The sequence below is a fragment of the Porites lutea genome, chromosome 2, assembly GCF_958299795.1.
Source record: "Porites lutea chromosome 2, jaPorLute2.1, whole genome shotgun sequence".
NCBI lineage: Eukaryota > Metazoa > Cnidaria > Anthozoa > Scleractinia > Poritidae > Porites > Porites lutea.
The window spans coordinates 36,135,373-36,150,957 of NC_133202.1; the positions used below are offsets into that span (position 1 = coordinate 36,135,373).

The following is a 15,585-nucleotide window of genomic DNA, read 5'->3' on the forward strand; positions in this document are numbered from 1 at the left end:
TTAGATAAGCTTCGAAAATTGTTCATGAATGGAAAGGTTATCTAGAAAAGTTTTAGCCGTTCTCAAGGGATAGAAATTCTTGGCAATAATCGCCTCTCCGAGCAGATATTTTACAGAAAACAGTCGTTTGGTGCCCCTGAATTATCAACTGGAGAGGAAAAGCACTAGAGTCATTCAGAAGTTTTGAAGAGGTCGCTCAGTTCTTATCATGCCAGATTGGTGACATTTCATTAAAATGCGCTAAAATGTTATTTCTCTGTCATCTTTGAGACTTTTATTAGAATTAGAAAAGTATTGAGGAGAAGTGTATTGTATTGCAATGAATTGGGTGATTATTCCAATTATCCCGTTTGTTTCATTGTGCCCGTCTTAAATTTCCAATTGTCGAAACGTGCTCGGCGGTGTACCACAAAAGACTTTGTTAAATCCTGGTGAGCTGACTTGCAACAGATTTACGAGGTCGGCAACTTAAATATATTAACACAAGCTTTATTAACTTTAACGGCCGGATACCAATTGACAAAAAAATGTAAGCTCAGTGCATCATGTGATGTTTATTAATACGACGTAAAAAGTGGCACCACTTTGTCTTTGCAAATTTTATTAGCTTATTTTTTTGTTATTATTTTTTAGATTGTTTACTTTTCCCCATGTTTTAGGGCTCTTTTTGTTCACAATGTGGAGAAGAGTTGATTACGTTGACCTGATGTGTCATGTGATAGTTTACTGCACTGGGAGTTTGTAGATGGAAATAAAACCTCAGGCAGCTAGTCATAACATTAAATATACAGTTTAATCCAGTATTCAATACAGAATGACTGTCAAACCAGCTTTACATGAATATCACACACGAAAAGTCGCTTTTTTACCCACTCGTCTGTCTAATTATCTTGAATACACCAGTAACTCTAGTATGTACAGTTCGAGGCAGGAGTAAATATGTGACAACCGCATGATTAATTTACTGAGCCTATTCGGTATCTGTATAAACATTCACTCACGAAGATTTAATTACAGCGGTCTTTTATATTCTCTTAAATATGACGCACTTGCGCGCAATTTTTGTCCCAACCTTGCCAAAAAGGGCGGGAAGTCGGCGCATTTGTAAATGTGAGAATCATTAATTCAATACTCATTTCCTCTAACAAATTCCCTTTTTCGTTTTTTAATGAAAGCTTTTAAGATCAGCTTCTCTGATAGCTAAACTTAAAAGAAGCCGGCGCTGAAGATAAGTATAATATGGCTTGTTTACTGTTTAAGATGTCAATATGATTTGAATAACTTCTGGACGCTTCTTCTGCCTGACGCGCAGGCGCAGTCACCCCGGTCTGATTAGATTTCAATTAACACTTGTATACTGTATTTCTTTTAATAGAAGATTATATCTTCAGGTTCCTAAAGCTGCACTGGCGCCAGACAGAAACCTCTTGACTAAATACATAGAAAGAGAATCGCAGCTATTCTCAGATGGGTTTGCTTTCAAGTGTGCATCTGTTTGTATACGTTGTTTATTTTTGCGCCGCCGACCACCAGCAGGTTTCAATGTATTAGGAGCGTTGACTGACCAGTTTAGCCCCAGGCACGCTTACCAACAAGTACGTGAGAGCATGATTTTTATAGCGCCTACCAGTGTTTTCGTCTCCCTGATAACTCGATAACATGCTCACGCCGTTGAAATTTTGAAGTAAATAAACAGATAAAGGCCGGTGAAACATCAAGATAGATTAAAACGTTACCACGGTAACAGACCGGCTCGAACTGTTCACGCCTGACTGGCAAACGACAACATCTTTTAGTTTATTCTAGATCAATCCTTTGTAAGGAGAAATATGGAAACCATCAATTTTTAAAGTACTTCTCAGTTGAAGGTTATACCTCAAAAATTGTATGTCTACTTCTTTTTTCCACCTCTTACCTCCTTGATTACGTAAAAACAGGTTTGCATCGATGGGTCAAACCGATTTTGACGTTTGGTACTACGTATCAATCGGCTAACTGTGTAGCTGCCATTCTGAAATACATGGAAACGTCATAGAAGGAGCAAAAAAGATCTGTTACCTCCAGCCCAGTCGCAGGCTGTTACTATTACAACATCATAAACTAGTGTACTCTCTGGATCATAAAGGCTTTCAACAAATCCGGTGGAGGAATAAAACAGAAAGTCAAAACTGAAACAAAGTAACACTGCAGTTGATTACTCTGCAGAGAAATTCAATTCACATTAGCTCAGTCACAATTGCAACGAAGCAAAATTTGGATATTGCTTCCCTAGCACCTGTTACTACTTTTCCACACTAGTCATCGGATCGTAATGATGGATAGATATTTAATAGTAAAAGATTCCCTAACTCTGTGCGGAATTTTAACAGGAAACATATCCAAAGTTCGTCCATCCGATACAGTTATTTCAACATATGGCATGGGGACTAGTAACTGAAATTATTGTTTCTGCTGAGATAAGGGTTGCAGGGTAATAATATATGGTTGTAAATTAATTGCGCCTGTTTTACCAGGTCTTCCTTGAACAATGCACATTACAATATCACATTTGCAATATCATGTTTTTGGGTCCCAAACAACAAGAATATTTCCAAAGATGTTCCTAGCCAACCAAAGTTATTCACGAAATTACGTTGTCGATGAGGACCTTGTGGCCTACCGTCAGAGTTCTTAACGTATCCATATTGCAATACGTTTATTGGGCACCTGCACATGACGGGCCCCAAGGAAGCCAAACTGGGCCATATCCCAGCGTGCCTTAAGAGGAGAGTCTTGTAGGGTGGCATAGTGGCTCTTGAGCATGACCTCGTTTTCATTATTGTCCAGCAAGCATGGCTTGTGTGCAGACGCCGGTGAGCCGGCGTGAAGACCATGATCATAGAAGCGATAGGATTGCTTGACCTTGTTTCCCCAGCAGATGATTCTGCCAGTGAATTTCTTGTCGTTGCGGCTGTGTTTGATGATATTCCAGGTGTAGCCCACATCTTCAAGAGTGTATTCTCCCCACTCGTGGTCTACGAACATGGAGTTCTTTTTGCTTGGGTTGAAGGCAGCGTAAGCGTCTTCTGATGGTGTCCAACCGTTTCCAGAACCCACAAAAGTGAACCTTACAGACTGACGGCCGGACACGAAGAGCAATCGAATGAGAGTGTTGTTCAAATGGACTCCAGCGTCAGAGTTACTTTTGATAGACATGTCTACACTGTCCCGTTGGTGGATGTCATGGAACAAGTTCGCATAAAGAGGGTCAGTTTTAGAACCAAGACACATGGCTCCATCTCTATCAGGACACACCCAGCTGTAGTCATGGGTTATCTTGGCAACCAGAGTCCATCCTCCACCCGACGTTGTCATGTCACAGTAAGCACGAAATGCATTACGTTCGTTGTCCACACCAAGTGGGTTAATCCAGTACATACCATCACCCTGGCTCTCACCACTGAACAAAATGTCAAGACAGGACTTTCTGGGTGGCGAGTTATTTACCTCTCCCTGCAGGACAGTCTGCACTTGTAGCCATTGTTTCCGACTGCAGATGTTCAGTTTTCCACTGCCTCTGTCGTACCTCAGCTGGCCTTCCAGCCGAGAATTGCAAGGAGCAGAGGCCAGACGCGTTGATGTCACAATTTTTCTGTAGCTGGTGGTGGTGCTGGCGCTGGTACAGCTATCTCCTTTCTCACCCTATAAGCGCGGAGACAGCAAATAATTGAATAATTAATAAATAATTAGTCGCCACAATTTTTGAACAGCGCATCTTATGCTAATTCCACTTCCTCCAATCATCTTTCATTGATCTAAAATTGTTGGCTCGTGGTTTGGCAATGATATATGTCGTCCTTGATTCAGCCATTAATTTTTATCTTTGTTTTAAAGTAACTTTATGCCAGTTTAAACTTTCAATGGCTGCTACAGGTGTCTCCGCGGGATGCGTGCAAAAAGGTATGACCCCAAGGCGTAATCATCCCAAGGAAATTGATGAAAGAAAAAAACAATTTCAAGTTGTCACCCGTTTGTGTGTTTCGTGTTTATTTGGATAGTTAGGGACCGTATCTTCTTAATATAACGGGATAAGGGACATTTAAAACTTTGGCTCTTGATAATACGACCAAATGGCTAATGAAACTTGCAGAACTGCACGATAAGTTGAAGAAACGGTGTATTGTAGTTTGTGGACTTGCTCTGCCCAGCTTACCTACCCTCTCGCCATAACCTCTATCGTTCACCAGTTTTTCAGAAAAATAAAGGAAAATAAGGCCCAAACGAGAAAATGCATCTGTTTTCAGTTAAAAAAAATTCAAGATAAATGATCGTTAAAGGGTTTGGACAAGGTTTGTTGCCTGTAGAATGCTTCATGACAACATACACTGAAACGTCATTTTTCTGATGCAAAAGCGTAACCCTTTCTGTCTATATCTTATTTACATTTCTGTAGCCGGAGATAATATACCTAATGGCTCTTAAGATCAGAATGTATTCATTAAGTAGCCAAAGTGACCAGAACTAAGAAGAATAAATAGCTTGAGAGAGAGAGTAGAACAAATCCTCAACGAAGATTAAACACTAACATGTCAGGGGCACCCAACGTCAATTTTTGGAAAATATCTGTTCGGAAGACGATTTGAGATCTAGACTTTTCGGAACATTTGTTGTAAAATTTCTTACTTGCCTGCCTCTCCTAGGATTTTCGAATATCTAAAAAATGGTATAATTGCCCATTTTTAACGGATTTTTACCCTAAAAAGGTCACCTGGAATTTAAGGGAGCCTTTTTTCTGGCTGAAATTTTCAAAAAGATAAGTTTTGATCCCTATAATTTTCGCATCATTAGACTTTCAGCTAGGAAATCCGAACAGATGAAAAATTTTTAGGAGATAAAAATATTCCTATATCCACCGTTTAAATACTAAGATACGTTCAACAATGCTATGTTTAAGTGGTTTTGAACTATATTCTCGTTGGGTGCCCCTAGCATGTCCCTTGGAATCGTTGTATGCATCGATATGTAAGTTGCTTTAAGAAACCAAGGGAATCAATACGCAAAAAAAAAATGGAAATCACCTCGCCATAGCCCATTTAAGGTAGAATTAGTGTTCTAAGCTGAGGCAGATCGTGTGACCTTTGTCGCTGCCAAACTCTTTAACCCGTCCTTCACTCCTGGACCAAGTTATGGGGAAATTATTTGTCACTCTCACTTTTAAATCTGTGAATGAAATTCTATGGTGTTACCATTTAAAAGAATCCTCTCTAGTAGGAAGTTTTCTTCTCAGTACTTTTTATTTAAAGGAATTTTAAAAAGAAGAGATTGATTTTTTGAGACTTACATCAACGGGTTAACCAAATAAGGTTCTTCACATAAGAGGCCACACAGAAGACAAAATAAATCCCTGTATTAGCGGTTAATATTGTAAACCCTCGCAAGTGCCCTGTCAGTGGGGAATTCCGCTTCGAGTTCGTTTGCTCTTCGAGTCAGTTATTGAGCATGTCGTGTAATTCCAGTAACCTTCCGCAAACCTCTTACTTAAGTCCTATTGTGGATCCATGCATTCAAGGATCGTTTTGAACCTCTGTTTGCACGCACTTTTTGTTTCTCAGTAATACACACCAATTTTTGAATTGTAAAAGACTATGATGCAGCACTGAGCTTCTCTGTTCTGTGTTTTCAGGGAAAAAAATAGAAAGAAAGTCCTTTAAAACTCGGGGCTGTTTATTGTTTTTTTTCCTAGCAGTGCTTATATTTCATCAAACAAGAGCTAAATAAAATTTTCCAAAATTGCTTTGCATTGTTGGAAGTTACAAGGGAAGTGGAGGAAACCTCGTTACAGTTACTATCATCGACCCTGGTGCAGGCAGAGTCAAAACAACATGAAGAGTTTGTTTTTTAGCTGTCAGGCAGATAAACATTATACTCTAAACCACACGAATTCCTACGGAAGGAAACAATGGGAAACAGTGGTGGGGTAATGTATGTTACAAGTATCCGTCAAGTGTTATTGCTTATTCGTCGATACCGTATAGACACGAATTTCCATTAGAAAAGAGGAGACAATATCTTCTTCATTGCAGGCTACATGTGAAAAAGAGATTGGCAAATCGGTAACAAATATAACATTTTGAAACCATATGAAAAATAATTTGTCTTGATAAAGATAAATCTTCAAATGAACATTTCCGTGGGAAGTAATCCTAGATTTCCGTAAGAAGGAAATTCTTCACGGTCCTTTTCATTCCCTAACGCCAGAAATAGTTATTTTCGCAAGGATTAATGTTTAAAAAAACCACGAAGCCGATTTAAAATGCTTAGCTAACTAATGATATACAGGTGCCTTAACTATCTATAGTAAAGGGATTTGAAGGGTTAAACAACATCTATCGGCTTATTTCCACCAAGTATATCCAATTGCACGCGACATGAAAAATCATTGTCATGGACCAATTTGTGGACGATCAGCGGTTTTCATGATACTGTAACGTGCCTTTGTTATGCGTTTCAACTTCTGAGAGGGAAGAAGAGCTCGCAGTTAATTCCATTTTGCTTTAGGTAATATTTGAGATAGAGCGATAACACTTCAATGTTTTTTAAGAGTTTCGCAGCTCAGATGTCAACAAAGGAGTCCCTGCGACAAGTTTGCGCCCCCTCAAAAATAACCGGCGGCGGTCGCCGGCCACTGAAGATTGCATCTGCCTTGTGACCGCTGTAAGTGATATTCTTGTACGCTTGTTACTTTTCCGACGGTTGCTGATAGCTTTTGTTCAGAGAAAGGAGTGCCTGATTTACCTTTGCTCAAAAAGCTCACAACAAACCTCATACCAACTGATGGTAATTTGTTCAATAAGTATTAAATTTTTTTGCTCCTGTTGATGATGACCAATGAAATTGCCGAAAACTTTAAATTTGTTACCTTAGGCCCTTGGCTGCCTTTGTCTCCTTGAGGTCCTTGTTCACCCTAAAAGATGGAAATATGAGAAAATACTAAGAGAGTCTGTATCAAAGGGTCGTTCCCTAGCTTTGCACGAGCTGACAGTAAAACTTCACTGACCTCGCTGACAGTTCCCTTTATCCAATGTACGTGCAACACGATCACAGACACAGGAAACATTAAGAGCAAAATGAAACTTGGTGCTATTTAATGAAGGCAAATTTTTTTTTCTGAGTAGAAGACGATGATTTTAGAAAAAAAAACCACTTCCCCCTGCTTTTCCGATCGGCTCTTGTGTCTTAGATTCTTTCCAATAACATTGCAGGGTTCTAAAGTATTGATTAGCAGTAGTAGCCAGTTTGCGTTTTCTTGTGTGAGTGTTACTTAATCACATTCACTTTTACCGTATTTTAGGAGTTAAACGAAATATTTTTATTTTATTCCAAAACGGGAACACTTTGAAGTTTACGTAGCTATTTGTTGATATCGGCTTACAATGACTACAATCATATCACGAAGCTCTTGAGAAATTGAGGTAATATGACGGTATACGGCAATCAAAGAATTCCAAACATACAAGATAAAAGAGAAATAATTGCTTGCTTCATTTTGTTAAGCTGTGGGAGCCCACGACTGGATTGCTTTTATTGCTATATTGTATCACAGGGACCTACAATAGATCGTTAATGTTGCCTACCTTCTCACCGCGAAGAGCACCAATTCCTGATAGATAAACTTCCCCGAGTTTAATCTTCCCAGAAGACAACATAAGCTGGCCTCGGGCTGGTTTCAGAGTTAACTTGGCTTCTTTGGGATGCCTTTGGAGATTCGGGCAAATTGTACAAGGTCAGTAAAAATTAGAAACGAATTACGCGATAATCACTTGAAACCTCATCAAAACTACATCATGGACACCGGTCGGTCAGAAATGCGCGCGACTGGATGTTGAGTAAAAATGATAGGTCGCACACTTACCCCGCGCGTTTGGAGGCATGCGAGATAACAGACGAGTAAAAGGCGACGTATAGCACAACAAGTCCTTGAAAGAGTGGGACACGCATCGTAACAACTTTCACGGCAGTCTAATAACAAGTGACTGAAAGCTTGGGTCTCGCGAGCTCTTCGAAGGTACTAAACACGCAGCGAGTTGATTGGATAAGGAGATTGACGTGCCCCCATCACTCAACTGCTGATAGCGCAAGAGAGCGATGGGAAAAACTGTCATCCTGTACAATCTTTTGTTTGTGTAAATAATTAACAGTTCCATAAACACCGGAAATAGACTCATAAAAGCATTGGTTGAATGCGGGCAATTTAGAGCTCATTTCACGCGGTCTTTGCACTTGGTGTATTCAAAGCTTATCCAGGCTCAATGAAAGACTGTTGTTCACTAATTACATCTTAGTAAACCGAGGACGCAAGTTTATTTATTGAATTTTTTTTTTAGCCGTTGGGTGAAATCAAAACGATTTGTCCAGCAGCAGCAGAAATGGGTTTTGCTTTAATTCACCATTCCTCTTGAAACTGATGGAATTTTTCTTTTGGTTTGCAACAACAGACAAACACGCTTTATGATTATAAATAATAGTTTTAACATCAAAGGTCAACGCTTCTTATGTTCTTGAATGAAAATAAAAAAGATTTTATCGGTACGCCACACCTTGATGCCTCCATAATGGCCTTTAAATGGGCTAAGTTAATCACTTAACACCAAACAGTGTCTAAGCGTTAATTAGGGCCGGAAAAGCACTTTACACATCAGCAATAATAATGTATGAATATGTTCTCTACGCCCAATTAGGTATGACTTTTTACACTTCAAACGGCATAACGGGGCCAAAACACAGTTTCTTGCACCCTCAACATACCTGTAGTTACCTGTTTAGTGGTCATACATCCGGCATACTTAATTGGATATCTGAAATATTGTCAAATGGCCTCTTGGACATGAGAGACCTCAGTGAATTAAGTGATATTGTCCAAATATCTGCTTTATAGCATATTGCGGCAGTCCTGTTATTTCTAATATATATTTCTTCTTCTCTAGTCAGCCCTCTGGACAAGCTCTCTGACGTCCTTGAGCTATTTTTGTTTGATTTGTTGCAGATATGGTAACTTCACTAAATACTGGCACATCGGTGACGTTGGCTTAACAACCTGGGCTTATTACGTCGTCACGTTTATCGCCTGCTCAACAGTCAGTCACGATTTTCCATTCCGCCGCACATCACGTAATTTTTCTTAAATAACCTTTTTACTTCTCAAGGGTAAATACCCAGATAAAATAAAAGTTCAGTTTACGATGAAAAGAAAAACTTGGTAACAGAGTTACAAGAGTACGATTGGAAGGGGCTGTGACAGTAATCGGCTCCTGGTTGTGAGTAGAACCTTCTTTAAAATCGTAGTGTTGGGGAAAACTCCGACGGATCGCGAAATCTCGGATGTGTGTAGCCTCCCCGCAGACGTCCTTTGGGGTTCGTTTGTGTGACAAACGAACCCCAAAGGACGTCTGCGGGGAGGCTCGGATGTGTGGTCCTGAAGTATCGTTTTTATTTGTGCGTTCTCTGTCTGCAAAGTTTGGACTTTTTTTCCAAAATGAAGGGGATGACCCGCGAGTTAGCTGTAGAATGCCGGTCACGCCTCATTTGTTCAGCTTGTCCTGAGGCTTAAGATCAAACCTGTAACATTGATGAAACCTTCACGCCATCAGTACACAAACATCGGCATCATTCAATGTCGTCAGGTAATGCTGCTAAAAGGCTTGTCACGCCTAGATGCATGTAGGTAGCGCTCTCCAAAAGTAACCGCATGGAGCAGCCTACCCAAGTTCAGAGAAAGTCAGTTAACCCCGTGGTCAGCGAGCTTTCCAGTTTGACTGGAGTTGCTAAAGTCTTTCAATGACCTCGTTACAGAACATTGGCTCTTCACATCAAGAAGTTCACTTTTATTTCCACTTATCAAGTCTTTCATTAAAACCGTTATTACACAAGCTGGCGCCGGTCGGTTCTGATGTGAGCCACTATAAGTGGTTAAGTCACGTTAAGTTTTGGCTCGTGGTTCAAAGCTAATCAGGGGTTAAAAGGTAATCTCATCCTGAGAATTTCAAAATAAACCACCCAACCGGTCGTTCTCATGTAATACGTGGGCTTGCAAGCTTCCCCTTCGCATCCAAAGAATCGCCTTTACTCAACTAAAGCGTTGATTTTTGATGCAGCCAGTGTGATTGTTGATCATTATATTAAAGTCATTATATTAAAGTCAGTCAGGCTCTGTCGATAGTGATTTAAAGGAAGACGTTTATTGCGGTCAGTGTTCACTTCAAATTATCCGTGCTTATCTATCGTTGTTGATCCGAGTGAAGATCAGAAGAGGAGATTTTATACTTGCGGAAGAAATAATTAAGTTGTGTTCAGTGTTTGTTGTCTAGCGCTCAATTTACTTACTTTACTTTACTTTAGAGAACGCAAATGTAATGTAACCGACTCTATAACCTCGCTCTTTCTAAGTAAACATTTATGAGCGGGCGCCGGGCTTGACCACCTGAGTCACTGAAAACTGGTCCAAGCGTGGATCTATTTCGAGCACTTGCTGATGTTTTTCTCTTGTTTTCCTCGCGTCGGTCACTTGACCAACGGTTAAATCCTCAGAGCTAGTCAGTGTGTTTAGGCAGGTTATTTCTATTCCGCAGTCAGTAAAAGTTAATTGACCTTCTTAATTTTGCCCTTAATCTGTCTGCTTTTCAATTCAATCATGCTTTAGCAATAGATAATTCAATAAGGGAATAGTTTCAATTCTTTATTAGTTATATTTAATCTTGGATTATCGTGGAGGTTAGATTTAATTGGCTTTCTATCAGTAAACAGGCGTTGATCATGAATGAACTGGGATATACCTCATTTACCAACCATTCGACGTGTAAAATTGAAGAAAACGCAGCACATTAATTTGAATAACATTGAGAAAATAAGGAAGAGGTCCTGTTGCGTCTGAAAGGTTTCGTTTGAAAGATTACACCGACGGGATTTCATGTTATGCAGTTAAAAAAGGCTGGAATCTGAGATTACTCCGACCTCTTCATGACCGACGCCAAGGGAGGACTATGAGGATTAAGCTAAATTCATCCCACTGTAGAAAAAAAAAGTGTTAATAATAATAAAAAAAACTACTCACCAGTACGACACGGCGGACTTAAAGTCAGTTGTTATGGCTTTTAACCAAAGACTATCATAAAACTTCCAAATCTCGATCAAAGTGGAAAACCAAATCGCAAATTTCTACTAATGGGGTCGTTTACTCTATCGTCCAACATTAACACATTGTTTATCTTAGTGTTCAAACAAGATTTAGTCTTACGCCTCCCGTGAGGTGATCTTTTAGAAGAGTGGTTAAGTCAAGTATAAGCTAGTATACTCAACGGGAGTGCTCTTGACCGTTATTTACACTCCGGCTTTGAACAGCGACAATTTTAAATGTTTTTTGGCTACAAACTGAGTGATCCGTATGCCCAGCCAGGCATTTTTCTACCCGCTGGGGAAAAGAAGTGATTTAGGCCGGAGCCGTCAGTTACATGGGACAAAAAGGAGTTTCATCAAGACTGTATAGTTTCAAATTAGGAAAACTGGTTTGACCTTGCCAGTTTCTTAAAAACTCGCTGTTACTAAGCTATAATAGTCACAGCTTGATAAATGATTAGTATTCATGGTTTAATTCTTCCGATGATTTAAACTATGATGCGAATCTAATTAAGAAAAGTTTTCCGGCATTTTTCTGTGAAAAAATGTTACGATATTAACTTTTGTACTGTCCTGACAGGCCAATAACGTGAGTCATCAGTAGATGTTTTTTGTTCCACGCACAGACTCGAAAAGGCCTTGCAGCCCGCTTTTGAGGTTCGGTAGTAGTTGCTTTAAAGTCATTATCAAAAGTACTCATAGTGGGTAATCATAATTGTGCTACGATAAACGTTCTTTTTCTCTTCGTACTGCAGTCTCAAAGACGTGGTGCCTGCCATAACCTATTCAATATACCATACCCGAAGGCCTCAAAGCCCACAATCAGATATACACCGCTCCAAACACCCATCAGCTGACCTCACATCCTGTAGAAACTTTCAGCAGTATACTTATGAGGTTTAATAGAGCACGTAAAAGGATCAGCAGTAAATTCTAATTACTTCCGAGATTAAACGACGGAGAGCGGTCTTTCTACCATGCAGACAAAGACAAACAGTGCTCCACTAATCCTCCTATTGCAGCATAACAAGCTGTTGTTCTCTTATTATAAGCCTAGACTCATTTAAAATTCTCTCCACGGGTCCTCCATATAAAGAGCACTAATTGCGCTGAGCACTGTGTGCGAATCTTAAACAAAAAGGGAAAGAAAGAAAGTAACTACAGTTTAGTCGGTCACGAAACTCTGAAAAATCACTGGGAGTGATTTTGTAAAAGGTTCCTTTCATATACGATTGCCTAAGAAATGCTACGTAATCCTGATTTCAGTCGCGACCTTCTTTCTATTTTTTTTATTTTTTTATTGTTCAGACAGAATTTCTATTTAGAGGAAATCAGCTCTATGATACGACTGGCTCTGCTGGAAATACTGATCTGCACGCAGCGCAGGCAGATTCATTCTCATATATTTTAAATGCTATTTTTCAACACAATATTTGTCACACAAAAGAAGTAACAATACGGGTCGGACAAAATATTAAAAAAATAACTTGAAAAAAAAAACTGTAAAAAGTAATAATAATAATAATAATGATAATAATAATAATAATAATAATAATAATAATAATAATAATAATAATAATAATAATAATAATAAACCAGAAAAAGCGGCGAGGAGAACTCAAAGAAACTAGAAACTGTAGGTTGAATAATTAGGCCTCCAGGGACTATGGGGTAAGGAGTTTTATGTCTAAGAAGGAAGCGGCTAAGGATGCGGTTTATAATTCTGCATTATAATTTGCTCTCAAGGTTTTTCTTAAAGAAGTAGTAATGGAATTTTAAATTGTCAAGTGAGGGAAAAAAGCTAAAGTTATTTAATGTCCGGTCAACTGATGGTGGATGGATGGTAGGGGATTTAAGTGTAACAGCACTGAAAATCGTTCGATTCACTTTCGCACCGATTACAATCTAGGGTATTACCAGTCACTAACTTTGAGGCAGGGATGTTCTTGAACCATGCGAGGGTTTTGGAACTCATAACAGACTGGCATGAGGCCACCCAGTGTTCAACTTTGAGACTGAAACACTTGACAGTTTTAGGAGCATGATGGCCTTTCTTCTCCGTGCTTCTAAGGAAGTCTTAACCTAATAGGATTTTGTTCAACAAAATAAATGGAGTCAGAATGACTTTAAAGTAACTATCATACACTCAGTAAATCAAGTACTTAACTGAAAGCATTATAACGCCGTTACAATAAGTATTCTTTTGGAGCATTTCTCTGTGGGTGTTCCCCGGAACAGAAACTCTCAGTCGCGACTGAACAAATTTGCGGCGAACACGATATTCCGTTAAAACTGACAATCGTGGGCAATTTAAAATGCATTGACCAATTGCAATGTCTCAGACTCTGCGGATAGATTCTGGTAGTTTAGATGAAAAACACCGAAAACCTTGTTGCTTACTTGTGTTGACAAAACACTACAAGTAACGCATGAGGACGAACTGTTTAACACAGCTGAACTAAAGTTAAGGGCAGTGTCTGACCAAGAATTAATCGGGATGGTGCTACAACTAGGTACTAACCGAGTGAATCAGTCTCCAATAAGGGTACTCATGAAATTTCACTAACGGTGTTCTTCTGTTGCTCCAAGTTAGTATAAACTAGTTAAAAACTGTTTTATAACGTTTTTGAGCGTAGAAAGGGAAGAAAAACTTCGGGCATTGCTCTAAATTTGAGTGTACTTTGCTACCACCTAGTAAAGAACGGATCGTTGTTTTTCCGATCTGGTTCATTTTGGGCACTAAGCGGCTACACTGGTCCTCACTATATCTAGCGACGAAGGCAACAACAACACTGAACAACAAGCTTTATTTGGATGACAGTTTTCTGGAAATAACTTAAAATAAAAATAAATAAATTTTAAATAAATCATTATACTTATTTCAAACTGCTCAATTATACACAATAAAGAAGCACGATGATATATAAACGTAATTGAATGTTTACAATATTGTCAATTGCTGAATTCATCACGCTCCATTTTAGTAAAGAACATATCTCTTAAAGAAGAATAGCTTGGGGAACCTAGTAAAGGATGGGTTTCATAATTATTCAATGGCAGTTTTTAATGGTTTTACAGGTAAGAGACTAAATTAGCCTTTCACAGGGGCCGATCATTGTATAATGTAGTATCTCCTGTTTCAATCCTAAGTTTGTGACTGCTTACTCTTAGTTTCACTAATGCTAATTTCCACGAAGAGTTTTTTCTTGTTAGATCTAGTTAAGCAGGGCGGCCATAATCCTTTTTGATTGTGTAATAAAACCTACGTTTGTGAGAGAATTGAAGGGTTTAGTTCCAAGCATATGCATAAGTGAGCATAAGGAGCTTATGTGCTCCCACGGGTGAGGAACACAAGAATATCAAAACCTTGCGTTCTTCGTATTTGTAGGCACATCATGGTCAGTCGTCACCAGGGATGCAAGCATAAGCATAATTGAGCATAAGGAGCTTATGCGCTGGTAAGGAAAACAAGAATATCAAACCCTTTAACGTTTTCCTATGCTTACGTCACGGCCTTCATTCCTAGCTACAGTCTCAGTCAAAATTGTTAGGACACTTTGCCGTCTAGTCTTGTCCTCCCAATGTTGGTGTGCAAGATTTGGTGAGTTAACTGCGATAAACAACATTCGGAGGACGAGGAGAAGGGCCAGAAGTGGAAAAAAAAAAACAGTGTTGGGTGTAGCTCAAATATGCTTCAGTTCTTATCAGGCTTGTGATTGCGTGCTTATTCCCATGCTTATTTGCTTGTACTTGAGTCGCTAGTGAGGACCGTTTTTAAACTACCTTTACTTACGCAGATTGCTAGAAATAAAACTTTGCAGAATACTCCCAGTGATACTCACTGTCTCTTGACATGAGTGACTATGGTTTATAACGACATTTTTTCTCTTCATTGCACAGCACAGTACGAATAAGCACAAAAGGCATGACAACAAAACTACAGCTTTATTGACTGTTACTAAGACTTCTCTAATATTGGCCATCGGCATGTTTTGCCTAACTAGAAAGATCTTGAAAGTTTGAGACAAAACTCGTTTTGAATAAAACAATATACCTGTAAACTTATTTAGTCCGTGTACGCTTAGTAAGTTTTACCGCGATGACTTCTTTGTTTGGGATTAATATGCGCCTACGTCTTCTTCTATCATTGAAAATTAAGAATAAGAAATTCTTGAACACTTTTCACAAGAGGAAGTGAAAGAATTTGTCCTCTTCTTGCTTTCCCGAACTTGTTTCACAAATTCACTCTTAAGTCGTAGTCTTGTGCTACAGGAATCGTTTATAAGAAACAAAGCTTTACTGAAACTGAATATAAGTGGTCGACCTTGAATGTCCCCTTAAAACCTGGCCTTCATCACGATGTAAAGGACTCAAACTTGCTTGTAATCACTGATATGAATAGAACTAAAGGTAATTTTAGTTCTGTCTATTATCTCT

At 39.1% G+C, this 15,585-nt stretch overlaps 1 protein-coding gene across 1 annotated transcript; it reads right to left on the minus strand.

Moving 5' to 3' along the window:
• Positions 1-774: 774 nt before the first annotated feature.
• Positions 775-8,099, minus strand: LOC140928493 (uncharacterized). Its single transcript, XM_073378245.1, has 4 exons — positions 7,892-8,099; positions 7,614-7,734; positions 6,899-6,943; positions 775-3,681 (listed from the first exon to the last, which is right to left on the minus strand). Exons 1-4 carry the CDS (start codon positions 7,975-7,977, stop codon positions 2,671-2,673), a joined length of 1,263 nt encoding a protein of 420 aa, XP_073234346.1. The 5' UTR covers positions 7,978-8,099; the 3' UTR covers positions 775-2,670.
• Between the last annotated feature and the right edge of the window lie 7,486 nt (positions 8,100-15,585).